Source organism: Eptatretus burgeri, chromosome 5 (genome assembly GCF_056783735.1).
Source record: "Eptatretus burgeri isolate ZD-2024b chromosome 5, Ebu_testis_v1, whole genome shotgun sequence".
Classification (NCBI taxonomy): Eukaryota; Metazoa; Chordata; class Myxini; order Myxiniformes; family Myxinidae; genus Eptatretus; species Eptatretus burgeri.
The window spans coordinates 26738813-26766280 of NC_140965.1; the positions used below are offsets into that span (position 1 = coordinate 26738813).

The 27468-nt window shown below is 41.9% G+C and overlaps 1 protein-coding gene across 46 annotated transcripts in view; it reads right to left on the reverse strand.

Annotated features, from left to right (window-relative positions):
* The window catches only part of LOC147026119 (calcium/calmodulin-dependent protein kinase type II delta chain), a 260756-nt gene that overhangs the window by 172721 nt on the left and 60567 nt on the right, over window positions 1-27468 (reverse strand). For all 46 annotated transcript variants that reach the window (XM_085881195.1, XM_085881182.1, XM_085881183.1 and 43 more), the window contains exon 3: window positions 25735-25794. In XM_085881195.1, the coding sequence (XP_085737321.1) occupies window positions 25735-25794 (60 nt within the window). The remainder of the gene's footprint in view (window positions 1-25734; window positions 25795-27468) is intronic.

A 27468-nucleotide genomic window follows, 5' to 3' on the forward strand; every position in this document is an offset into this window, starting at 1 on the left:
TATGTGGGAACTTTTTGTTCCTCATGGATAGGCAGTCATACCTGTAAAGTTTCGTCTCGATCTATTCAGCCATTTCAGAGAAGATTTTTGAAGGTTAAAAAAAACAAAAAAACAAACAATATGGCTGCCGAATCACGTGACTGATGATGTCAACAAAAAATTTTGTTGACCATTTTATCCCTAGATGATCCTCAAAAATTTTCACACTGATTGGACGTAGTGTTCTACATTTTGCAATTATGACATCATAACGAAGGCAACCATGATGTCATAAAAACCACCCTCATTCCTCATGAGGAGTACTTGCTATGTGCCAAGTTTCAATTTTTTTCCTTGGTGCGGTTTCCAAGATACAGAGGTCCAAAGTTTTAGTTTTTGCAACATGGCTGCCATACCATTTGACCGATGATGTCATAATTATCATTACAACATTCTACACGAGTAGTCGCACCAATGGTGAAAATTTCGTCTCAATCTGACGAGTGCTTGCGGAGAAAAATACGAAAGTTCTGTGCGGACAAACAAACAAACAGACAGACAGACAAACAAACGGACCCAAATGCAATACCCTCTCTTTCGGCGAGGGTATTGATATGTTATGCTTTATGACCGAACACACACATGCACGTCAATTGATTATACAGATGAGTTCAACAGTTCAAACAAATAAGAGACACACACACACACACACACACACACACACACACACACACACACACACAATACTCATGCCAGAACAGCTGTACACACAACGACACAACACAGTTTATCATGTAATCCGCTGTTACATCTGCGAATACTTTGATATCCCAGTTCCAGAAAATTTCTGGGAACATGAACCAAAAGTAATCACTGAAAACATGGAAGTGCCGACCGCTCACGTACGACCTAATGATCCCATCGAGCATGAACATCGAAAACAAAGCGTTGCGACCAGATATCAAACTTAGGCACAAACCAGATAAGAAGGCATTGCTGATTGAGGTGTTAATACCAGTGATTTTGGACTAAACAATGCAGAAATCAAGAAAATAATCAAACAGCAAGACCTCAAGAATGAAGTGAAAAGATCCTGGAAGCTGAAGAATGCCAAAGTTGTTCCAGTGATAGCTGGACATACAGGAATGATGACAAAGAACATCACAGAGATATTAAACATAAGGGCAATACCCTGGGTGCTCACTTGGTAGTGGCTGGATAAGATAATTAACCAGGCAACCACTGGTAGGCATGGATGACCCACAAAATATATAATGGAGAAGAAAGTAAATGCCTATAGATTTTTTTTAATTGTCATGAACAAACCTTGGTACATCACAGGTGATAAAGGTTGTGGTCAAGTTTCATCAAAATTGTGTGTGGTTTCAGAAAAGAAAGCAAATACATATTTTTTTTTGGGGGGGGGAGGACCTCCCCCCCCATAAATCCCCTTAGAGCCCGATTTTTATAATGTCATGAACTTTCGAAGGCTGGAGTGAAGTTTCATCGGAATTGTGTGTATCGTTTCTGAGAAGAAAGCAAATACCTCTTTGGGGGGCAATCCCCCCACCCAATGAACTCCCTCTGTAGACCCCTTCAGACCCAGTTGTTGTCGTTTTTAATGCCATCATGGGTGATGAAGGTTGTGGTCAAATTTCATTGAAATCGTATGTGTAGTTTCTGAGAAGAAGTTGCAAGTATTTGTGGATGGACGGATGGACGATGCGCCATCCCATAAACTCCCCAGAACTACTATACAAGTGAGCTAAAAACCATCCCTGGGAATATTATAACGAACAAACTACAGTCGGAAGCTGTCCGAGGCTCAGCGACGATCCTAAAGAGAGCCCTCGGCACAAAACTTTGAGAACAGAAAACTTCACAGCTTGGTCCATGATCCGTGACCCCTTACTGAAATGAAGGTGGATGCTTTGAGCCCAACCTGGGAGAACTCCATTCCACATTCTGAAACCCACATATGCAGATACCAATCAACGACACACACACACACACACACACACACACACACACACACACACACACACACACACACACACACACACACACACACACACACACACACACACACACACACACACTTGAGATCCTGCTGGAATTGAAACAATTTAGATATATCATGTCAGCTGCCTTTTTATTATGACTGCAGCCACAATGACTGTCAACAATGGGCGTTTACTGTCAACCAACTCAAAAAGCTCATGAGTGAAGATAACGCCAAAGAGCTGATGATAAGACTGTTGGATATGCAATATAGAGACAGAATGAAAGACATATAACAACAAATAATCTATTCCACAAGTGCACACACACTTTAAAAAAAAAAAAGATTATAAGAACGTAGAAATAAATGTATGCATTAAAAACGAATCTAGATGAAAAAGCATCCAAACAATCCTGGTTGCGAGCATACCATCAGCAGCATTTTAATAGAAAAGCGATGAAAAACATTATTACTGAGGTCGAAACCCACAAATCAGTGGAACTCTGGCATGTCGTTACTGTACCTCTTTCACATATTCATCAGAAAACTAAAATGGTCATTTTGCTTATTATCCCTTTTGGAGAGGCAATGAGGGTGGGACTTGTCAACACTGAAGAGCCTAATCAAATTTATTTACTCCACATCGATGTCCAAATTTATTTACTCCACATCGATGTTGGAGATCCATCACAGATTCCTGCTACAAAAGTGGAAATGTTTTGTACCGTGTGAAGACATCTACAAAGTGATGTATTCAACTATGTATATAAAGAAAAACATTGGTCCCAAGACACAGTCTTAAAGGATTTTTCTAAATGGTGACAAGATGGAGTGTGCCATGCAGTGCAACATGCTGTTTCTGTACGTGGAGAAAATTAATTGATCAAGGACCCTGAACAGCGCTATACGATGAGCCTTGTGGAGTTGGGTGGTGTGCCTGACAGCATCAAACACTAAAAAAAAAAAGTATTGGATGATATTTTCCGATTTCTCCTTTTTGAAGTTGAGCATCCATCTATTGCTAAGCATGAAATATACATCCAGAGAAAAACGACCAGGGTTTAAAGCTAAAACTATCGGGTCGAAAAGGATAGAGGATATGGTTTTAGGGCTGCTGCAATAACAGATTCCAAGTGCTGGGGTGGTCCACTGGAACAAACATAACTAACCCCTAACACATTCTCAAAACCTCCCCCTCCCTTCTGTTCTACTCCCCATGGGGCCGACACTATCCTTGAAAAGTTTGGTCACGATCAATTAAAGCGGTTAAATAGATTAACCTTCCCCTTATTCCAAATCCCCCCCATAAATCTCAAAATCTAATAAAGCTAATAACTTCATTTTTTCATCATTAACTCACCATGGGGCCTACACTATCACTTCCAAATTTGGTGGTGATCATTCACTCCCCATCCTCCCCCCCCCCCCAAACAACCCCCACTCCTATTCCAAATCCCTTGTAAAGTAAGAAATCCACAAAAGCAAATAACTTAATTTATTCACCATAAATCCCTTGTTATACAGGGCACTTTGGTAGCACTGCAGCCCTTAGGGCTGACATAAAGAGTGGGACCCCTCCATAGAAAACACCCATTTCCCCTCCCCCAATCTCCCTTCCCGTAAATTTTCCTCCTCCCCAATTATACTCTCCATGGTGCCTCCATTATGGTGCCAAGTTTTGTTGTGATCACTCAACCGTTTGAAAGCTACACACTACCTCCTCCAGCTATCCCCCCCCCACCCCACGACATTCCACATGAGGCCCCCATTATGTCTGCCAAGTTTGGTGGCCTGAAAGTGTTCCGTTCTCAAGATGTACAAGATATGAGTACCACAAATATCAGACAGACAAGGAGAAAAATGGAGGTGTGACAATAACAGCAGCTTTGCCTTTGTGTCAGCTTTGGCTTATCCACCCTGTGAGAAAGGAGTGGCCCGCTGGTCCACTCCGAAAAAGGGTGACGAGAGACTGATTGGCAAAGGCGCCGCACCTGGACAAATGTATCGACAAATTCTCGGTTTTAGTAATCAGGTGATGAATGGTCATGGGTGAGTGCTGACAACAAAAGTCATCTAAATGCTGTTCAATTTGAACTAATCAAATTATTTCTGCAGTCAGCTTTGATGTGTCAATTCATGCAGTAGGTTGAAGTAGGTTGAAATCGTAGGGGTGAGAGATAAGGCCTGACGACAGGTGTAAAAAGGCATTAAAAACAAACAGCAGCAGCGTGTCGAATAATAATGAAGTCATATCCAAAAGGCATATACACAGTTACAGCATAAAGAGCAATGTGTGTTTGAAAAAAAAAAAAAAAAATTTTAATAAGACAGGAATTCCAAGTTGAAAAACAATCAACGTCACAGAGGAACGGAGTGTAAGCACAAAGTGTCACAAAGCGCTGGGAAAGAAAAAATTATTTCAAGGTTTTACTGTAGTCGAGTGTAGTGCATCAATATTGACGACATAACCCGCAAAGGAAAAATTAATACATGGTGGAGTAAAGGGGCTAGGCCTCGGAGAATAGAAGGCCTCGATTCCCAGTGTGAAGTCCTATCAGTTTGCATGGGAATTACAGCATCACGGCGATGGTAGAAAACACAAGATCAGTTCCAAATTTCTGTAGTCCAGTGTAGTCAGTCATTATGACTGTAATATTCACTGACTGAAAGATTCCAGTTGTTTCTTCCACTTTAATCATTGCCCAACATGGCGCCTTCTTCCCCGCGCCCCCCACCCGTGCTCTCCTGGACGAGTCAACACATTACGCAGTTGGGGGTGAAATGTCTACTCTCAAAGTGGAACCAAACAATTTGTATCCATATCAATAGGATATGTGACAATGACGGCATTAATTAAAAGTAAAAATATCCAAATTAGTGTAGATTAAGAAAAATATGAGTGGGAATAGTTAGGCCTTGGAGTTAGAAAGTTATTCACATCTTATAATGTCAGAAATGAAAATCACATAATATTCAATTTGTCGCAAGTCTCAGATGAATATTCAGAAAGAGGTGAGTTATAACATATTGTGCGTATGAGGGAGAATTTTGGAAAAAACCGCAAAATGTGAAAGGCGCATCTCAAATCCTGACTGTAATTCACGGACTGGTGTTTGTGCGTTTGTCGCGCGACTCCTCCGATAGTTCTGGGCTGATTAATGCATCCAGACTAGCTATATAGAATCAGCGTGACCCCAATTAGCGCATCGGGGTGTTGGCTTTGGGGGGAACAATGCAAATTATCTATGTAAATGTGTGTCATGTAGCGCCGCTCCAGGTGGGAGAGGGTATTACAAGTCCCACCCTTTCCAGTACAGTATTCCTGTCGCCACGTTTTCTAGTGCAGTGAGGTGTTTCAAATGAGGCAAGAGGTATTTTAGATTATGCGTTTGAATAGGGATAATAACGGAACCTTCTGGCCAGTGATGTACAGAGCGGGTGCTTCTAGTAAGAATAATGCAATCCATCCATCCATTGGGACCATACTCTGTGCAGAGTGTTGGTGCTGCCTAAGCAGTTCACTACATACCTATTAGCTTACTTCAAATCATCGGCAAGGTCATGTAATCTATCATGGAAATTGACATCAAATCATTCCTTTTCTCCAATGGCTTGAACTCAGATTATCATGTCGGATTCAGAGCAGGTCACTCTAACCTGGACATATTATACTTCTGCTCTCCCAACAATGGTTGGAGGCCCCCAATCTCATGTAATAAGAGATCAGGGCTGTCTCTCCGGACAAATCTAAAGGATTTGATATTGTCTGGCATGCTGCCAAGACTGGAGTGCACTCTCTGCCTATGTAATTCAAGCCCACCTCCACATGCGGCTTACTGACTTCCTCGACTGTCATAGCCACCCAGTGGCTCTCAATAGGATACTCTCATATACTCTCCCTATTAAGACTGGAGTACACCAAGGAAGTGTCTTGTGGCCAGTTCTATACTTTTGCTCTCCCAACAATGGTTGGAGGCCCCCGATCTCATACAAGAGATCAGGACCACCTCTCTGGACAAATCTAGTATATGAATGACTAGGAAGGCCTTGAAAGATTCGGAAGGCCTTGGAATGATTCAGAACCTTCATCAATGATCTTTCTGACTCTGGAAAATTATCTTTATCTGCTTGCTGATTGCTCCACCCTCTGCCATGACACCCCTCATCCTTCAGATAGACAGGCAGCAGCCTCTTCACTCTTCACAGACCTTGATCGAATCATGAGCTGGTCCTACACTTGAAATATGTCATTCAATCCTGACAAATGTCACACTCTCACTCTGTCTCTCTGGAAAGACTGCGTGGCAAACCTTCCTATATACCTCCTGAACAATCCTCCTGAATAATTTCAGTCACTCAAACCTTTGGTCCTCACCATCAGGCTTGATATTTTTGGGACAAAGCACGTATCTAATTTTGTCTCAAAAGTCAGCTGCCGACCGGGCATCCTCCGACATGCAAAGTTTTTCCTTGGCAAACATGAACTTTTATCCACTTCCAACGCATTCATTGCAGCTTGATGGAATGCTGCTCTCTCCTCTGGGCTAGCGTCCCTGCATCGCACCTTGCTGATCTTGACGCAGGGAAACCAAGGTCTTCCTAATCATTGATGTACCCCATGACAGGGTTCATACCCTTGTGGATATCTGAAATTTCATTACTTTTCCATGACCCCACAATGGCATATTTTACTCATCCCCTACCTCAAAGCACATCAGCAAGATTATGTAAATTATCAAGGATTTAAAGTCGACCACTATCCTGCTTCACTTGAACAACAGATTATGTAACTGTTAACATGACAATGTGGTGGGCTGGACACAGAAGGCTTGTACAGAACAAAGCAGGCCAGATATCAAAACCTGGCAATTAATGAGAATTATGAAGTCCACCCATGACCCCCTTCTGGTGATATTCCCCAAAACCAGACTTACTGCTCACCGACACTCAACTGTTCCTCTTTTTCCCACCTGTGGAACCAACTTCCTCAGCCTCTTAAATCTCATTCATCCCTCCAGGTCTTCAAGATGACTGTTCACCACCACCTCGTGTCATTCCTGATCCATAACCATGATTTTTCTACCCCTGATTAACCCTCCCCAAACTCACCTCTTTCCAGGTTTCCAATTTTTCCTTCCATTCCGTGATTGAGAGTTTGTGGCTCTATTCATCGTGTTCACCACCTGTGTTCTCTCCTGGAACTCATTCTTTTTGAAGTCTCCCTCTATTTTGTCACTCGAACGTGCTGTTGGCATGTTCCCTCAACCCCTCTTCCTACTGCTCTTTTCATTCTGGTCTGTTCTGTGTTCCAGGTTCTCCATGAGCCTCAAGTCTATATAAAAAAAAACACAATGACTACTACTACTACTACTACTGCTGCTGCAACAACTACTACTACTCCTACTACGAATACTACTTCAACTACTACTACGACTACTTCAAATTCATGTCCACAATTAATCCCAGCTTCTTGTTGGGTAAGCCCCATAGATTTTCCCTGTCCACACCCTTCTGTCGGGAACATCCTCTCTCAGCACCCCACCTCTCTCATGTTCCTTTTCACCACCTCATCCAACCTGTAATTTTGTCTGCTCCTTCTGTCATCTGCATTCAGATTACCAGCCTCCTGAAACCGTGCCTCACACGATGCAGACGTGCCTCCCATGCCTTTTGTTAAAGACCATTATTCCTTGCCACCACCTCAAATCATAATAAAATTAAGAGATAATTCCAATCATTACCTCTGCCACCGAAGGTGAAGGAGGTTATGTTTTCACCCCTTTCTGACTGTTTGTTACTTGCAAAATCTGAGATTTTTCAAGTATATTGGTCAGTCGATTTTCTTATTGTCTGTCTGTCTGTCTATCTGTCTGTTTGTTTGTCTGTTTGTCACCCGATTTTTGACCACAGTTTTCAAGCAATCGTTTTGAAACTTTTTGTGTGTTGGTGACCGGCCAAGGACGGCAACGCTAAATTTTGGTGAAGATCTGAATCCGGATTGGGATCTCAATTTTTTTTAAGTGATCGTTCACCATTGAGAGATAGGGCCAAAAACGATATATAGCACAATATCTCAAAAAGTTGTGGACGGATTCGGACAAAACTTGGTGGACAGGTTGGGTGTGTGACAATGACGAAGTGATTCGATTTTGGTGAAGAACCGAATCCGGATCGGGATAAGAGAATTATTTAATTTTTAAAGTGATTCTTCACCATTGAGAGATATGTCCAAAAACAAAAAACGAGCATGATATTTCAAAAATGTATTGGACCCAATATGTTATCTTGGATCAGGCATTGCGTGGCTCTACCGAGTGTCCTTCTAGTTCATTCTTGATTTACTTGAGTTATTTCGTTGCCTGAAGAATGCAAGCACAATCCACTTCATCAAATATATAAAGCTTATATTTATCATGTGTGCACCTAGGATCAGTGTGACCACTCCTTGGCTTTTTTCACAAAATCTTGGCTAAAGAAAAGCCCCTTGGGGAGGTGACCTCCGTCGCGTGACCCTTCGTCCCTCTGGAAAGTTTGGCTGAGATTGGATAAGTAACGATCGAATGTATCATGGTCAGACAGACAGATGGACGGACACCAAATTGCGTATAGTAGTATGATTATGAATTATGTGGAAACAATTTTTCCAAATTAACTTTATTTTTCATAAATGAAGAGATCAAACTAAACAATGTTATAGTTGAAGGAGGTTACATGTCAGGAATACCAGTAAAAAAAACACAAGTACAAATCAAAACTCAATGGTTGCAAAAGTATTCAAGCCCCTGAGGTCAGTACTTTGTGGAAGCAGATTTTGCAGCAATGACTGCTACGAGTCTTTTTGGCTCAGTCTCTACCAGATTTATACAGTGAGAAGGTGAAATCTTTGCCTATTATTCACGTGAAAATTGCTCCAGTTCTGCCAAGTTTGATTGGGATTGTTGATGGACTGCAATCTTTAAGTCTTGCCATAAATGTTCAATTGGGTTCAAGTCAGGACTTTGACGCAAGAACATTTATTTTCTTTTCCCACGCAAGAACATTTATTTTCTTCTTATTTTGCCACTCCAGTGTGGCTTTAACTTTGTGCTTCGGATCACTGTCATGCTGAAATGTGAATATCCTACCCAGTTTCTGATTCATCGCTTACTTGAGCAGGTTTTCCTCAAGGATTCTCCTGTACTTTAAACCGTCCATTGTTCCTTCTATCCTGACAAGTTTGCCTGTCCCTGCTGATGAAAAACAGCCCCATAACATGATGCTGCTACCATCATGCTTGACAGTAAGGATGGTGTTGACTGGGTGATGTGCAGTGGTAGGCTTGCACCAGATGTAACATTTTGAATTTAAACCAAAATGTTCAATTTTTTTTTCTCCTGTGACTACAAAAAGTTTCTCCACATAACTGCAGTATCATTTAGATGTCTTTTCACAAACTCCATATCAGCTTTCAGATGTGTCTTTTTCAGTAATGGCTTCTTTCTTGCCACCTGTCCATAGAGGCGAGTTTTGTGAAGCGAACGGGATATTGTTGATTGATGAACATTGACCCCCATCTCAGACACAAAGCCTTGCAGATCTTTCGTGGTCATTGTTGGATTTACAATGACATTCCGAACAATTTTCCTGCTTGCTCGGCTGCTCAGTTTGGATGGGCGACCTGATCTGGGTGGAGTCTGAGTGGTATGATACGTCTTCCCCTTCTTAATGATGGATTTCTCTATACTCAAAGGGATAATAAGTGACTTTAAAATCTTCTTATAACCCTCTCCTGAACGATGCATCTCCACCACTTTATGTCTGACTTATTTGGAAAGTGTCCATTGTCCCTCAAGTGGGGGAGTTTAATTTTAAGTTTAACCACTGATTACATTCAAGTGAAACATATTACACTTATTTTGTATCCTTTTAAACAAATATTTGCTCCTCAAGTGATCTAGGGTTCCTTAAGCAAAGGGTTTGAATACTTATGCAACTGAGAATCATCTGAATTTCTCTGTTAATCTAACTTATTCACATTTTATCTGCATTTTTAGCTTTATCACTTTAGAGTAGTCTGTAAATACTCTATATATTAAGTTTTATTTGAAAGCATCATGAAATAAGCAGAGGTGGCTTCAAAATATGAAAACTTCGGAAGGGGATGAATACTTTTGCAGGTCACTGTATGGAAGACACTCATTCCTGGTGTTGGCTTCATGGTTAGGGTGGCGAGCTTTGGATCCTAGGGTCCTGCGTTCAAATCCCGCTCAGCTGTTGAATTAATACCAGGTGGGGTTAACTCGACCTGTCATCCTTCCGAGGTCGGCAAAATGAGTGCCAGCATGCTGGTATACTGTGTCGGAGGGGCGACCCATCCAGGATTATGTCCAATAGCCAAGTAGACTGCTAAAGCAGTACCAACGCTCTACACAAAGTATGGTCCCAATATACTCCTCTCCTCCTTAATTTTCCCTTCGACAGGCAGCCCCCATAATTTCCTTTAAATTGTCGAACTCATTGTCTGCCATGCCTCCTTCTCTAAACAGCTTTCTGACTTGGTTCATGAGGATGCATTTACAATGATTTTGAATTGAATCCAATCTCAACAAAATCACACCCTTCAAGCATTTGTAATGTATCTCTATAAATACTGTTCTTTAAATGAATATCAAACTCCAGTATGTTTAACTTGGCTTTATGGGCTCCATATTATAGCACGTAGAGTATATCAATTGTTTTAGACCCAAAACTATGCAACTATTTATTGTAGTGGCATTGAAAGGTGGATGGTCAATTCCATGGAAGGAAAAAAAAAATTATCCCAAAAACCTGGCAATGCAATACAAGTATAATAACTGGCCAAGGCATGTCATTATTATGCCTTTCACAACATGAATGCATGCCATACATGAATAACTAGTGCTTAAAAAAAATTCACCCACGTCTATTATACTTCGACAATGAGTAATGCTAAATGAACTTGAACGGCACTCGGTAGAGCACATCCCTCTGCCAGGCTGAACAGTTTACATTTTGTATTCCACTGATAAACCAAATCTACATCCGGACCTGAACCAAAATCTAATCTTGCTCTTGTTACCGACCCAACTCATCCACCAAGTTTTGTCATAACCCACCCACAACTAAAGGGTCTAAAGTGTCAAAAGAGGGTCTAAATGTCAAAAAGGTTTAAGGGTCAAGGGGTCTAAGCAGTCTAAAGTGTGGAAAGGTCTTCAGTAGTCTAATGGTATCGAAAAGGACACAAAAGGTCGAAATGGTCTAAATGGTCTAAGGGATATAAAGGCGTCGTAATTGGTACGTTCCAATAGACGTAATTAATATCTAGACATAGTGATGGTCCAATAATATGTAATTCATAAACTTACTCACGGTTCAACTGACGTTCAAACTGTATTTAATGATCAGACACACTTACGTCGGTCGACCGAGACTTCACCTCGCCAAGGGTTCACCGTCCGCTCATGTTTGTCGGTTTTATATACAGTATTTATCGGATAAAAACTGATGATTTATGTGACCTTGACATTTGACCGTTTGACCTATTGACCTCAAAAACAACAGGTTTCTCGCTTGTGACTACCTCTCCCAGGTGGTGAAGTTTTGTGAAGATTGGTTTAAAATTGTAACCCGTAGGCGATTGACAGACAGACAGACAGACAAACAGTCAGACAGAAAAATAAAGTCGACCAACCAATATAAAGGGTGGCTGCAGAGAAACGGGAGGTTTGAAAAGCATCTCTGTGTTGCCAACATGATTACAACTTTTTTGACTGATCAACTGGCTACTAGGTTTCCTCAAGGTAATGAGGCCGATTGGTTTCAACAAGACGGCGTGACATCTCATACCGGCAGAGTGTCAATGGCTGCCAGTGTCAATGACTACTCTTTCATAACCACATCTGCAGGAATAGTGACATTACTTGGCCTACAAGGTCCCCAGACTTGTCAGCATGTGACTTTTTTTTGGGGGGGGGGGCACTTAAAAAGCAAAGTGTATGCTCATCGCCCACGTAATAATGAAGAGCTGAGAGAAAGACTTCGTCAAAAAATTGCCAGAATTTCTGTGGCGATGCTATGCTGCTTCAGGGGAAACATGAGTCGAAGACGAGAGGAATGCCTGTGCAGAGACGGAGGTCACCTCGAGGATGTGATCTTCAAGAAATAAATAGCTTGCTTCGTACTTTAAGATGGCATATTTGTAATTTGGCAAATACAAAATGTTTATTTAATTAATGAGCTTTTAAAATCTCCTGTTTCTCTGACCCACCCTGAACTAGCAAATCTTCGATTTTGCAAGTAACAAACAAACAGAAAGACAGACAGACAGAATAACGAAGTCAACCAACCAATATACTTGAAAAATCTTCAGTTTTGCAAGTGACAAACAGACAAACAAATAGACAGACAGGGGTGAGAACAAAACCTCCTTCCACCTCCGGTGGAGGAGGTAATTACAATTTCACAGCCCAACAGGGCCCTGGTAAGGCCTCATACTCTAGAATCACAGGCCTCTGACATGAGCGTGAATGGTACTGATAGTCAGATTTTGCAAATTAAGCAAAGCCGGGCACAGTTGGTAATTGGCTAGGAGATCTCCACTGAAGATCCAGTGTTGTATCGGCTGGATGGCGACATGATAACTCAGTTCGAAACTTGCTTGTTTCTGAGCTGTCTGCTCTTGGATATGTTATTTTGTAGTGTCAAATGTGAGCAAAACTATAGCTCCAGTGCAATGCCCAATGCATGCCAAAGCCTCGTCATTTTGTAAGTAAATTGATCAATTCACTTAATGGGGTGTGGGTACAGCACAGGCATAATGGGCCAAGTCATGGTCCAATAATGGGCCAACCTGTGCCTATATTTCCTTGCACAATATTCCTTTTTATTTCACATCCTGTGATGGAGTTGCCGATTTGTTCTCACTATAAAACGTTGTCATGAATACCTCCAAGGTTCCGTTAAGAGTATGGGTCTCCACCCTGGCAAAATTCCAAATTATTGCTCTAACCAAAAGGGGGAATTGCATCAACAGCATGACCGCACCCTTGCAAGGACTGATGCAAACCCGTAGCCACGTGTTGCATACAAAACAAACAAAAAAAATTATACAAAGCATTTCACCTAACGTACAAGTATGTGCATTGTGCAGTATCCACTGTAGATCAGGCATGGAAATTAGAACATGGCAATGGTAGCGGCAAGCAATGGTCTTATTAAAATAATTGTGGATATTTGACATCTACGAATGAAGGTTAGCAGATGAGACATCCGGTTTAACATCCCCTCCAAACCACAGCATACTCAATGATGCAACACCCAGTGTGCAATACACAAGGAAGGTGGTTTATAGCCAGGCTGAAAATCAAACTGCGAAAAGACAGCTCAAAGGCGAATCACTGCGTTTCATCTGTCCTATCAGCGGTGAAAGGAAAGATAAGATGCCAGAATGTAACATCTTGTTACATGGATGTACAAAAATTAGACAAACACATCTTTTCATTGAAATACCGATGTTTATAACCTTAAATATTTATCCATAAAATTATTGGACATTACTAAAAGAGAACCTTCCAATGGATTGCAATTTGTTGATGCAGAGGAGGAGGAAAGGAGGCATATGAATATTTGCGAAACAAACTAAACATTTAAATGCCTTCAGTGTTATGGTTCCCCTGATGTTATCACTTTAAGAACAAAATGTATGACCAAAACAGTTGGATTAAGCACCAACACTAAAACATTTATAAACCTGGTGGTGGTTTAACGGTTAAAGTAGCTGGCTTAAGATCTTAAGGTTTTGCGTTCAAAGCCCCTGTCTTGCCATAAACAGTAGCAGGTAGGTTGACTCAGCCTGGCATCCTTCCGAGGTTGGTAAAGTGAGCACCAGCTTATGGAAAAATGAGCCATTCGAGTATCTTGCGTCGGAGTGGTGACCCGTCCAGGATTGTGCACCCTAACATATGAAACTGCTTTGGAAGCCCTATACCCCTGATGGTATGAAAGGAATGGTTATTATTGACTGAAACATTTATGGGCATTCTCAATAGGCAGGAAATCATTCATGGCATGTTCAGTGTAGATAACGGCAAAAACTAGAAAGTTCATTGAACACCTTACCCCATGCAGCCTTGAGAAAAAGGACATGGGACTTTATTGGAACTTGAACATGGGATTTTATTGGAAACAGTTTATTGGAAGAAGAAAAAGAAGAACAACAACAAGACCAATAATCTTGAGGTTCCCCTGCCCTGAGAGCACGTGGCAAATTTGATTGGTCGAAACAGTGTATAATTTTGCCAAAGTATGGCAAATCTGAAGGTTTTTGGAAGTGCAAGCAAGGTGATTTGTGTCCTACAGTGTTCAAATATATAATTCATTTTAAATAAAATAAAAGTTTTAAAGCGTGTAGGAAAAAAACAAAAATACATTGAATCGGAAGTTTACCGCCATTGATGCATCCTCTTTTGCCCCACTTTATTTAACACATTAAAATAGTTATTTGTATTTGTTGTTTGTGTCCTTTGTGACGTCCCTAAAACCAGTAAGTTTCCTGTTTAGAATGATTTTCGATTTTGTTTGACTGCCGGGACAGCCAGACAGAATGAAGCAATTGCTCGACCAGACTGGGCATTGTGCATCCGGATGAGACTCCGTGCAATTTGCCAAATTCAAAGCCAAAGTACTGCTAAACTATAGGTTTGTGTTCCGATTCATGTTCTACAATGTTCAAGATATAAAATTAAGTGGAAATGAAGTAGTTCCTCGATCATACATTGAGAGAGTGAACCGTTTGCTAAAACCCCGTTTTGCTCTCCGCATGTGGGGTAATTATCATTTTGTACGTGCGGAAGATATTGCTTTGAATGTGCCCGATTCCATTCGATCTCAGAAATTAAGCAAGTTTAGCCTGGTTAATAATTAGTTGGGAGAGACCTCTATGGAAGATCTGGGTGTTGTAGGTTGAGGGACAGTTCAGTTGGTACCATACGTGCTTGCTTCCGAGTTGCCTGGTTAGAGATGGGGATGTAAAGCTGGTTGTCCTCTCTATATTTATGTTGTAGATTGTAGAAACCCCATGGTGCTTCACAATGTGAAAGCTAGTGAAAATATAAATGTGACATCCAAGTTTATTATAAAAGGATCGAATCAATAGAACATTGATCGATGTGCTAACTGCTGTGGAAAGCAAGGAGAAGCTGACGTATGATAACCACCCATCGTCGAAGTGAGTATCCATTGTTCTATTTGTCCGCTGATGCAGACCAAAATTAACCTTTATCAAGACTAGTTTTCCATTTTAATTATAAAAGGAACATAGATAAGTTATATTGTGTTGAGGATAACAAGTGGAATTTCATCAGCAGTGTGAAGCTACAAGTCGTATCAAAACAAGAAATGAATTAAAAAATAAGTACCTTTTGAGAAGAAGAAAAAGAAGAAGAAGAAGAAGAAGAAGAAGAAGAAGAAGAAGAAGAAGAAGAAGAAGAAGCCTCACAAAACTTAAAACAAAATGTTCGGTAATTATCATTTCACTGGTACATGCCCGTAAAAAAAATAAAAATAAAAATAAAAAAATAATAATAATAATAATAAATAAATATCCAAACCGCGAGCAACAAACAACAACCACACAGGCCGTTTCTTCGCTCTCACATGCCCGTACATGCGTGACCCGGAAGTTCGCATATTATTCGCATTTACGATTATTCGCAATTTAGTTTTAATACCCAATTATTCAATTCGCGCCAACGTATTTTACCTTTTCACAATGTCATCGCAAGGAAAAACAAAAAGAGAAGAGAGAGAGAAAAAAATTTACTTCCTGCTTCGGAGCATACCAGCTAACTCTGATGTTACCGAAATTTATGTACCGTCTAATATGAAAACGATCATAACTTGGGGCATTGTGTTTATCTATAAATGCGCATAAGAAATCGAGAAATTATTAGAATACACGAAGTCATCTAGTAGAGTTCCCACAATAGGGTCCTGTGACCGTTTTTTTCCGGGACCAAGGTTTGAAGGTTGATTAAAGTCAATTTGAAGGTGCCGATTAAAATGAGCTGGGGTGAACCTCGTGAAAATGTGGGCTAACTTGTCCAGATGCGAAAATTCAAAATGGCCACCACACGGCTTCCAGTATATTAAAAAAATTGCATATCTTTGGTTCTACATGTCTGATTTTTATGATTTTTGGGTCTAAACATATGTTTTAAGGTCAAATATTTCATTTATCAGCATAATATCTTGTTAAGTGTCAGAATTAGAATTTAAAAAATGATTTTTTAATCATTTTTGCAGAAAGATCCTAGACGGCCGCAAGCTGACTGCAATGAAGAAGACCAGGAAGACACCCTGAATAGTTAAGATGCATAGGTTTTAAGTTAACTGAAATGTTACTATGTTTTAACACACTTTTCATTTATTACAGAGATCCTTGAATGAGTCATAGCCATGTCGTCCAAGGGAAAAGGTAAAAAAAAAGGAGATGCGAGGAGAGTGAAGAAAGCCACAAGTGCAACCTGTGGTGAGCATTGCGATGAAAGCAAATCCAATACTACCCCTGAATCATGGGACAATCTGAAGACTTTAGCACAGCAATGGCATCATCTAGATAGGTTTGGAACAGTATACGACACCGTGAATTGGGATGCTGGACCACAAAACATGTTCTTTCATAAAATTTGCAAGATTACATTTTCTAGTAAACATCATATACAGCTGGCAATAAAGAGACGAGACAAACGTTTGGCAGCTGAGGAGATACTCCAAGAAGAAAGTAGCTGTTCTGCTAGCTGTTCTGTAGAACGACCCCAGAGACTATCTCGAGCAGCTAGTGGGGTGATACATGACAAAAACTGTTGCGTATGGTGCATGAAGCCGGAAGATGAAAAACACCCCACCAGGGACAGATGGCATATTATGCAAACGATGGATGCCTGGTATGCATTCAAGGCACATACAGTGTACCTCCAAGACATCAGGATGCGTGATCGCATCTTAACGATTAGAGATGCAATTACCAGATCCCTTTGCAGCAGAAATCCACTATCACTGGTCCTGCTGGAAGAAGTATGTGTCGCCATCAAAAAGCAGTGAAGATGGTCAGCTCCATGTACAAGATATTCGTCTTTCTGAAGTACGAGAGATGTTCTTCAAACATGTACGCTTGGTTGTGTTCGAAGAGCATGAGTTGCGAACTCTACAGAGCCTGCTGTCTGATTAATAAGGCCTTACTGAGAAACTTTGGTTTTGACCCCAGTGGCAAGAAGTCAAGCAACATCAAGGAAATGCTTCAGAAAGAATTTGGTGAAAACATTGGCTTTCATGACCACCATCGAAAAAATGAAAGTACACTAGTATATTGTCACCGCTGTAGAAATTCGCATTACACCATAAAGAGCCCTCAGGTGAGATATCTCCATAGGTACATGTGTAGTTAGCCCAAACCCGTTGTATAGAGGGAATTTATGTGATCCATTCGGGCTGCGATCCTCCATTTCGCCATTTTACTGTTCTATCTTTTATTTCAAACAAAGAGCATCTCAACAACCACGCCATCCCCATCACAGCGCCAACCACACTACAACCACGCCACCTCCACCATCTACGTTACCACATCTTTGCCACTACGTCCGCTTCTGAACGGCAAACAAAGGCGCCAAGGAGGGAACTGCGAGGATGCGCGGGATTCCCCGCCTGTTTCTCCCGCCTGATCTTCCCCGCGCTTTGGAGTGGAGGAGGGGTGATGCAGGTCAAAGGTCAGAGGTCATGTAAGGGAGGGGTCTCATTTTGGGGGAATAATTATCTGGCCCAGAGCCAAAAACTGACTCCCCTGGCCCCCGCACGGGGCGGGGTGGAGGGAGAGCATGAGGGAACGCCCTTTTCGGGAACCCTCTCGAAGGAAGGTGGAGCCGAGAACGGGGCGGGGCGAAGGGCGGAGCCCCGCGCTATAAAAGGCGGACACGGGCGGGGCGCTCGGGTGCCTCTTCCTCTTCAGCCTCTTCCTCTTGAGCCTCTTCCTCTTCCGCCTCTTCCTCTTCGTCTTCTTTTCCTCTTGGCTGGTGGTCTGGTCTGGTCTTCAGTTGGTCGAGGATTGGTCGAGTTGGTACGAGAGTCTGGTTCTCGAGGGAAGAGGTCCTGCGCCCGCGGCTTGGCGAGCGGCCCTGTCACGAAGGCACGGACGGGAGACGCGGCAGCGCCCGTTGTGAGGTGGACCTGCGCGTCCGGACGGGGAGTGCCGGAGAGGGTTCGCCGGCCGCGAGAGAGGTCGAGGCCAGGCGCGACCACGCTGACGGTCGAGGGAGAGGGACTCACCAGCCATAAAAGGGAAGTCGCGACTTCTTTCTTTCTTTTCCTTCCTTTGCTTTTTGTATAAATGTGTGTGTTGGCGCCGTCTGTGAAGTAGAACTGCGTACGTTTTGCCGTGTGTCGGTTGTAGTCGGTTGTAGCTCTGCATTTGCTTTTGTTGCATGATTGTTTTAACTGTTATATGTGCATTTTTGACTGTATGGCTGCATATACGTGCTTGTCGGTGTGTGTGTGTGTGTGTGTGTGTGTGTGTGTGTGTGTGTGTGTGTGTGTGTGTGTGTGTGTGTGTGTGTGTGTGTGTGTGTGTGAATAAAATGCTTGCTTGTTGAACTGTTTCCGCTCTGCTTCGTCTCTTTTCCCTTTTTATTGACCCTCCATCTTGCATCACGTAAGGGGTTCGTAGTGGGTGCAACATCCCGGTAATTAATCGGAACCGTCAAGGCCGAAGATAACACCGCTCGGTTATCAATGTAGCACGGAACAGACCGCTTAAGCGGTTCGTGTCCGGAGTCGGCCTGTGGCGTGGTACGATCGCCCGGTCGACCATTTGCGCAGGTACTTAGGTAGATCGAATTTTGCGAGCAACCCTATCCTGCGCGGGTGGGCAATTGGCACGATCGTGGTGAGGTTAAACCCCCACCCGTGACTAGCTCCCGTCGTTGTTCCGAGAGGGTCACGACAGAATGGTCCGTCCGGTGGGAGACGTGCCGCGATTCGAGTTACGTGGCCGTTCGCACGCCGGCGGGCGTGAATTCGCCACAATATGATACATCAGCTGGTGGCAGCCACACTGAAGCAGCCATTTATTCATTGGGTGTCAGTGATGATCAGCTGCTCAACAATGTTGCTAGACGCATGAAAGATGCTCTTGCTAGTATTCCTGAAATGGCATGGCCACAAAGTGTCGACGAATTGGAGACACCACAGGCCCCAAATGACATGCTTTTGAAGTTTCTGACATGGTTGAAAACCCCACAGAAGCAGAACTTTGAAGAAAGCAGCAGAGATCCTGTGGTTCATGCATTTGCCTCGCTGCCTTTGTCATACATCACAGTAAAAAGTTCTGCATTTCAAACACAGCTGTCAGTGACACTGCATGGACTGACCCAAAGTCGAGAGATTGTGGACATCCTCAAAAAGTTCTCCCTCGGAATCAGCTATAAATCTGTTCTTCAACTCTCTGATTCATTGGCAAAGCGTGACCTTGAAAAAAATGATGCATGTCCAGTAGAGCTTGCAGAGAATATTCCTGGAATTGGCATTCTTGACAATGACGACTTCTGTGAAGACACACTGACAGGCGCTGATACGTCACACCGCACCAATGTTATGTCTGTGCAACCTCAGAACCTGGAAGTAACTCTACCAGATGCAGAAAGAGACATGCGACCACTGCCCACAAGTTCAGAAGACCTGAAACGTTTGTGCCTGGAGCAACATGTTGTTCAGCCCTATAAAACAGTGAAACGTGGACAACCAGCTCCTCGTCCAGAGATTGATATTAGTTGTCAGAACACAGATGTACAGAGACAGAGGGGTGTCATCCATGCTTTGCTGTGTCGTGCAGATGACCAAGCAAACATGCCTGCTGATGAACAAATAACTAGTGCATTTGGTGGGTTTCAGGTTACTGTGCAGCAACATGTGAAAAAGAGCAAACCATACTATTTCTTAACATTTCCTAAGCCTCCACACAAATCTGTAGTCCACGAAGTGAGGTGCAGGATTGTTGCTACAGGTGAGAAAAAAAGAATGCCCTTTCTTTTGCTAGTTGGTGATCAACCAGTTTATGCACTTATGGTGCATCTGAGTAATGAAAATCCTGAAGCCTTCAAAGACATTGTGCCATTTCTTGGGCCTTTCCACACACAGTGCTCATTCATGTCTGCCATTTATAAACGGTTTGATGGTTCTGGCTTGTCTGACATACTGGTTGCTGCACAGGCCATTGCTGAAGGTTCAGTAGAGAAGGCACTACGTGGGAAACACTACAAACGGAACATCAGATGTCTTTGGTTGATGTATGAAGCTCTGAGTCGACGGATGATCAGAGAAGGCATGTAGGATGGGGTGTCCCTGTCTGAAAATACAAAGGAGAAGATTGCCATACTTCAGGAATCCTCCACAACTCCAGAGCAAAAGCAGGAAGTCTACTCAGAGTTGGAATCTCACCCAGATATTGTGTCCTTCGTGGAACAAGTGTTCCAGAGCGCCGAGTCATCTAACAGTTCCATGGTTAAGTATTGGTTGAGTTTCATGTCCATGGTAGAAGTTCTGATGCTGAATATCCATGCAGTGAAAACAAGGAACTGGGATGAATTCAAGGCTTCATTGCGAATGATGATGCCATGGCTCCATGTCTACGAAAATGACCGGTATATGCTCGCTGGCTTGTGGAATTCTGGCTTGAAGTAAGTAGTCTTCCCGAGGAAAAGGCCAGATACCTATGAGATGGATTGTTTGCACAATCAATGACTGGCAGGCCATATTCGTGTTTGCCTCGAGATCTCTGGATTGAAATGACAATGAACAAAGGTTCCAAGATGAAGGCTGGATGGCTGAAAATTCTGCAGAATGAGAAGATGCTGTTAACTACTACGAGGAACGTGAACTCAGTCAACAGAGTAAGGGCAGCTCTTCACACACTGGCACAGATGAAGACCTCTGCTCTGAAGCATATTGAGAATACCCCCAGTCGTCTGAAGATTGACGAACAGGTTGTCCAAGACCTAGACAGTTGCATCACTGAGTTTGACTGTGACCCATTTGACTTGGATAAACCACAACTGAGAGCTCTGGTACCCGGTGTTGTCGCCTCAGGTGACCTGGATGAAAGTGCTCACGAAGATGGTGAAACAAGAGTGACTCAATTCTTCAGAGAACGAATGTTTTCACAGAACACACCATTTGATGCTACTATACACAGATGTTCAAGATACACTTTCAGCAAACCTCCTGTAACTAGGGATTCAGTCTCAGGCAAAGTGACAGAACCTTTTCCAGATCAGTACATTGCCCTCGTCGATATGGGTTTCCTGTGGAGATTAGCGACCCCAACTGCAGAAGATCGTGAGAAAGCTGATGGGTCTGCCCTCACGTGGGGAGATTATGCTGAAAAGCTTTTTTCCGTTATTCGCAGAAGACATCCAAATACAAGCCAGATTGTTTTTGTAAATGGTGCTGATGGTGTGGTGTGTGGTTCCATACCGATGGTGTGGAAAACTCCATCAAAGACAGTGAGCATGAGCGTCGTAAATCCACGACAGCATATGGAGATGGGTCCAGAAATGGGTACATGAAAACATCAGAAAGGTTTCCTGCCACAAAGAACTTCCAGGTGCTGTTCAGCAATCAGGGAAACAAGCAAAGGCTGCAAAAGTTTCTAAAGGATGAATTCACCAAGCTTGTAAAGAATCATAGAGAAATTGACTTTGTGTACTCCATCAGGCCAAATTGTTGGAACATCTACTCCGGAGAAAGGATGGAAGAATTTGAATGTAGTCACATTGAGGCGGACACAATGCTGTTCTTCATCTATTCGCAAATCCGAAAAGCAGGAAAAATGGAGACAGTCGTGATTGATGCCGAGGACACAGATGCAGTGATTCTTTCTGCATATGTTGCACATCAACTGGAGGGCACCCTTGCTATCAAACGGAAAGACAAAATCATCAGCTGCAGAGACCTTTGCTCTGATGATGTAGCTGAAATATTAATCCCATTACACATCCATAGTGGATCTGATACAACATCTGGCTTCTATGGACATGGGAAAAACACAGTTTATGAAAAAGGAACAGGAACTCGGGAGGCACGCAATCTTTTGAAAGATGTTGGCAAAACACTTCCAGTGACACAAGAGGTGCTTCAGCAAAGGGCCACATTCACTATTAGACACATCTATAAAGACACAATCAGTAAAACGTTAGGTGAAGCCAGAGCACGGAAGTGGGGTCAGATAAAAAACAAGTCCACATCCCGCATCCCACCAGATCCAGATTCTCACAATCTGCATGTGACGCGAGTTAACTACCAAGTTTACATTCAACTAAACTATGACAAGCTGGATGCACCCCAAAATCCCACCAACCATGGATGGACAATGAAAGACGGTAGATGTGTGTCAGTGAGGTTATACCCATGATGCACTCCCAAGAAGTTTACATGACTTGGTTGAACAAGAACAGACATTGTTGCACGATGATCAGGCTGAAAGTAATGATGAAGTTTGTGACTCTGGAGCCAGCGACTCAGATAGTGACTGAAGGATTACATGTATGTGTTTCAATGGAGATTTCATTTCATTTCATTTACAACTGTAAAAACATTGCCACAGTCAAAATATAAGAGATGTTAATATTATTTTATGATGACTCAAGACAGTTTGGACAGTACATCAAACTTTGGTCAATGCAAATTACAAGAATACTTACCGGGAAAGCGTCAATTGCCGGGAATTCAGATAACTCATGTTTTATTTCATTTTTCCATTGAAACACTGTTGCTCTACAGACAAAATGAAGGAATGTTGATATTCTTTCATCATATTACTGTTCTAGATAAAGTACAGGAGGGACATACAAAAGAATGGTATAACCTACCTGAACAGTGTAAAAGTTGAGAAATTGATATTATGTACACATCATGTTCTGAAAATAAAGACAATGATTGCGTCCTTCTCTTCTTGTCTCAATTTGTTGTGCACTCCCACATATAAACAAACATTTACTTGCATGAAAAGATTCACTGCCAATAATGTTATGAGAAGAAAATTGATTTTTTACTATTTTCCAGATGTTACTCGACGACAATGTTGGATTTGGCCCCTGAAAAGTTATATTTCATATTTTGTGACTTAACCCTTAAATATAACAATCTGGAATGGTAATATATGACATCCTTGACCTTCAAAACATATATTTTGACCCAAAAATCATAAAAATCAGACATGTAGAACCAAAGATATGCAATTTTTGATATACTGGAAGTAGCATGGCGGCCATTTTGAATTTTCGCATCTGGCCGAGTGAGCCCACATTTTCACGAGGTTCACCCCAGCTCATTTTAATCAGCACCCTCAAATTGACTAAAATCAACCTTCAAACCTTGGTCCTGGAAAAACGGTCACAGGACCCTATTATGGGAACTCTACTATCATTATCCGGAAGCCCGTACATTGTAACCCGTTATGGGGAACGCGGCTGAGATTCCCATCCCCATCGGCCACGCCCACGCAACAATGTGTCTTGTCATTGGTTTGGTAAATAAATGGCCATAACTTGGGAAGCACTTGTCCGATTAATATCAAACCTTGAAAAGGCACATACTCAGGTCCCCGGCAATATATCTGGCAAGTTTCAATTAGATCGGACCAGTGTGGTTGTCGAGAAACAGCGGTCACAGACAGACACACACAGACACACACACACACACACACACACACACACACACACACACACACACACACACACACACACACACACACACACACACATTGCTGGAATTATAGATAGATGAGGAATGGAAGTATATGACAGACTTTGGATAAAGGTTTCTACGTGGCTAGAGGTGAAAAACAAAAGATTAAATGACGGTAATATATGTGTACAGATGCAGTTCCATATCTCCGCATTTGTACATGAAAATTGAGGATGAAGGAAAGCTATCATGATGAGAGAGAAAACCTTGAAACGAATGGTGGAAGTGGATGGTGGGGTACCAAAATGTTTATATTTTTATACAATGTCCAAATTTCACAGAAAAAAATGTTCTTGAACATCATGCTATCATAAGTGATAAAACTCCAGGGAGAAACAAATGAAGAATCAAACTAACAGTGGAGGCAGGTCATATATACAAGCGGTCATCTGAAGTATTAAATTGTGGGATGAGGTATATAAGCTAGATAAGGAGAAAGTAATTGAATAAAGAAAAAAGGACAACAAAGGGATGTGGAATATGCTGGAGTAGCGAGAATGACGACGACTACGACTACAAGTCTACGTATACACAGCTTATGATTAGCAAATTTCTTCAGAGGTAGAAGAAGTTGATGAACAGTGAAGCTGACATGAAGAGCGAAACATAAGGTAACATCAACAGTCATTATTTAAACATCAAATTTGGTAATATCACAAGACGAAAGAACGAATCTTGCTGGTGAAGGCTAGTATCGACATGTGTCGGCCGATAGGTAGATGGAATCCACAGGACGTTGCTCGAAGTGTGATAACCATCTTGGGAAGCAAGTAGAAGAGCTGTGATGAGTGCTGAGCTTCCTTCCCATGGCGGTACGCATAACTCCATGGGAAATATTACACCGTTTTTGTGCTGCCTGTCCCTGCCATTATATAATCTTCCCGCTTGTCAATCTGTCCTTTGCCTATATGCTCTGCCCCTGTCCACCTGCTCCTCCCCGCACTGCAAGTGTTAAATTTTTAATTACAGAGGGACTTATCTGAGCTCAACATTCTTGAATAAATACGAGCAAAATTTACAGATATTTGGTGACATAATTTGTTCAATTACCTCTCTAAAGCATAAACGATTGTACATTTCTCATAATTTTGCTGTCGCAACAAAAAAGAAGAGTACAAATATTGCAACAAACCGATTCAATGATGATATGGACGAGACTAAGCCACTCTGCTATAACCTGCTAATCATTATTCAAACATGGGATATCTAGTTTAGTCCGAAATACTCTGAAGCTCAATTAAATTATTTGGCAGAATATTCAAAATGCAAACATTTACTCTGCAAAGATATATATTCAACAAAGACTGTCTTACATTAAAACACTTAAAAATTGTGAAACACTTTCACTTTTGGAGAAAAAGCTACAATCAACAAATTGCATTCCTGTAAATGAAGGAATGAATTAATCGTGAGCAAAAAGCAAATTTATATTCCATGATTGTTAAGTGGCTTTCTCATAAAACGAGAACATAAATATGAGCAGGATGCAAACACAAATTAGGTCACATTCATGCCCTGAACTTAAGGTCACAACGTACCCGAAACCCGATTACTCTCATCAGATGTGGAGTTGGGTACAAGGGAACCTAACCGAAACACAAAGAGCTCTGTGACTCGCTCATTTATGAGCAGAGCTTTTCAAATATTCTACGAAGGTTAATTGGCTTCACGAAGCTCCGAGTCTGGGAGGTCGATGGTTCGAACCCCGGCCCAGTCACGCTTCCGACGTAAAAATGGTACGTGCTACTTCCTTGATTAACGCTCAGCATTTAAAAAGGATAGAGCACGGACAAACAACCATAGGTTGGCAATACTGGTGCAGGCTTTGATGAGCCTTGGAAGGCAACATGTATTATATATTTATATTACTTAAATAAGATGTTTATTCTAAAATTGCAGTTTATAAAAGTGTTCAGTCGACATGACAAAGACTGATCAGAATGATGCATTGCCAGGATACTGACCAATGTTGGGGTGCTTGAGCAGGCGACAGATCCGTGCCTCTCTCTCGAGCTTCTGATGATCTAAAAGAAAGATGCACAGACAAAGAAATTCCACATAAGAGGCATTCAAGTATCACCTGCTGTTTAAAGATCATCTTGATGAGACAAAAACGAAGAAGTCTTCACAATCTTAAGTGCTGTTGAAAACAAAGCCTGATAAATATATTTCTTACAAATTTGACATTAAAATTGAGAATACCGCACGTGCTTCAAGGAGCTTCTCAGCTATTAGACAAATCAAAATGCCATTTTTCTTTTTTAAGCAATTTGACTGCAGCATAAAGGAAACAGAAGGACAATTACAATTGCAAAATAATTGATGCATCAGAAAAATAGAGGTGATTAATAATGAGACTGTGCACAAAAGGTGCATTCCTCACTCAACACTAGAACCATTTGCACTGCAGTGAGAAACAATGACACTGAAGTAGGTTATCAATGGCTGATGGTGAGTCACCAGTTACAAATTGCTCCCGCCACATGCTGTACACATTTATTATGGATTCACTTGACTTTCAAATAAGCTTCACAGAAATTGTGCATGTGAATTTAAATTATCACAAGGTAACAAAGGTTGCTGACAGCGTTTTTAAGGTACAGCCAAAAGTACATTTGGCCTATAATTTCCATGCCACATCCAAAGGATAGCACACTTCAGAATGCATTCCCTTGAGTTGATGGCACAGAATGCCAGTTTTGCCAAAGTCAGAGCAAAATTTATCATGTTGAGGATGAAACCCCAAGAGCAGACAACTTAGAGGTGAGCATGCTAGGAGAACATTCCTGCTCTCACAAATAAGTAAACACATGAAAACCCATTGGTCTATGATCATATTTAAAATTTCGAAAGCCTTGGAGAACAAAAGGAGACCAAACATTTGAAGAAATGTGACATGGCTTCCTGCATCATGGACAAAATGGTAAATTAAATGTGAAACTGACATGGAAGAGGTCTCGATGGAATCTTTGAAATATAAGATAGAAATAAATTGAGTTTGCTGTCAAACCTCGACTCAGATTCTGCAACCGGTCCAGATGGCATCAGCCCACGTGTCCTAAAAACCTACTCCTCTAGTCTTGCTCATCCTCACTCTGTTCTATTCACCCTCTCATTTCCTCAAGGTCATCTGCTATCTGCATGGAAATCAGCAATCATTACTGCTCTTCATAAGAAAGGTGAAAAAACAGATCCCTGCAACAAAAAAAAAAACCAATCAGCCTGCTCCAAATCATCAACAAGCTTATGGAATCCATCATCGCTTCAGACATTAAATCCTTCCTCTTCTCCAATGGCTTGACTTCCAATCATCAATTTGGTTTCAGACCAGGTCACTCTTCCCTGGATATGCTGCTTCTGCTCTCCCAACAATGGATGGAGGTCCTCAATGCCAGACATGAAATCAGAGCCATCTCCCTAGACATATTGCGTACTTTCGACACAGTCTGGCACCCTGCCCTGCTTACCAAACTCTCTTCCTATGGTATCCAAGGCCATCTCCACTCATGGCTCGCAGACTTCCTCTCCTGTCACAGCCAACGTGTGGCCCAAAATGGAGTTCTCTCATCCCCTCTTCCTGTCCAGGCTGGAGTTCCTCAAGGCAGTGTTCTGGGCCCCGTTATTTTTCTGCTTTACATCAATGATCTCTCTGACTCTCTGGAAAATCCTCTTTCTCTCTTTGCTGATGACTCCACCCT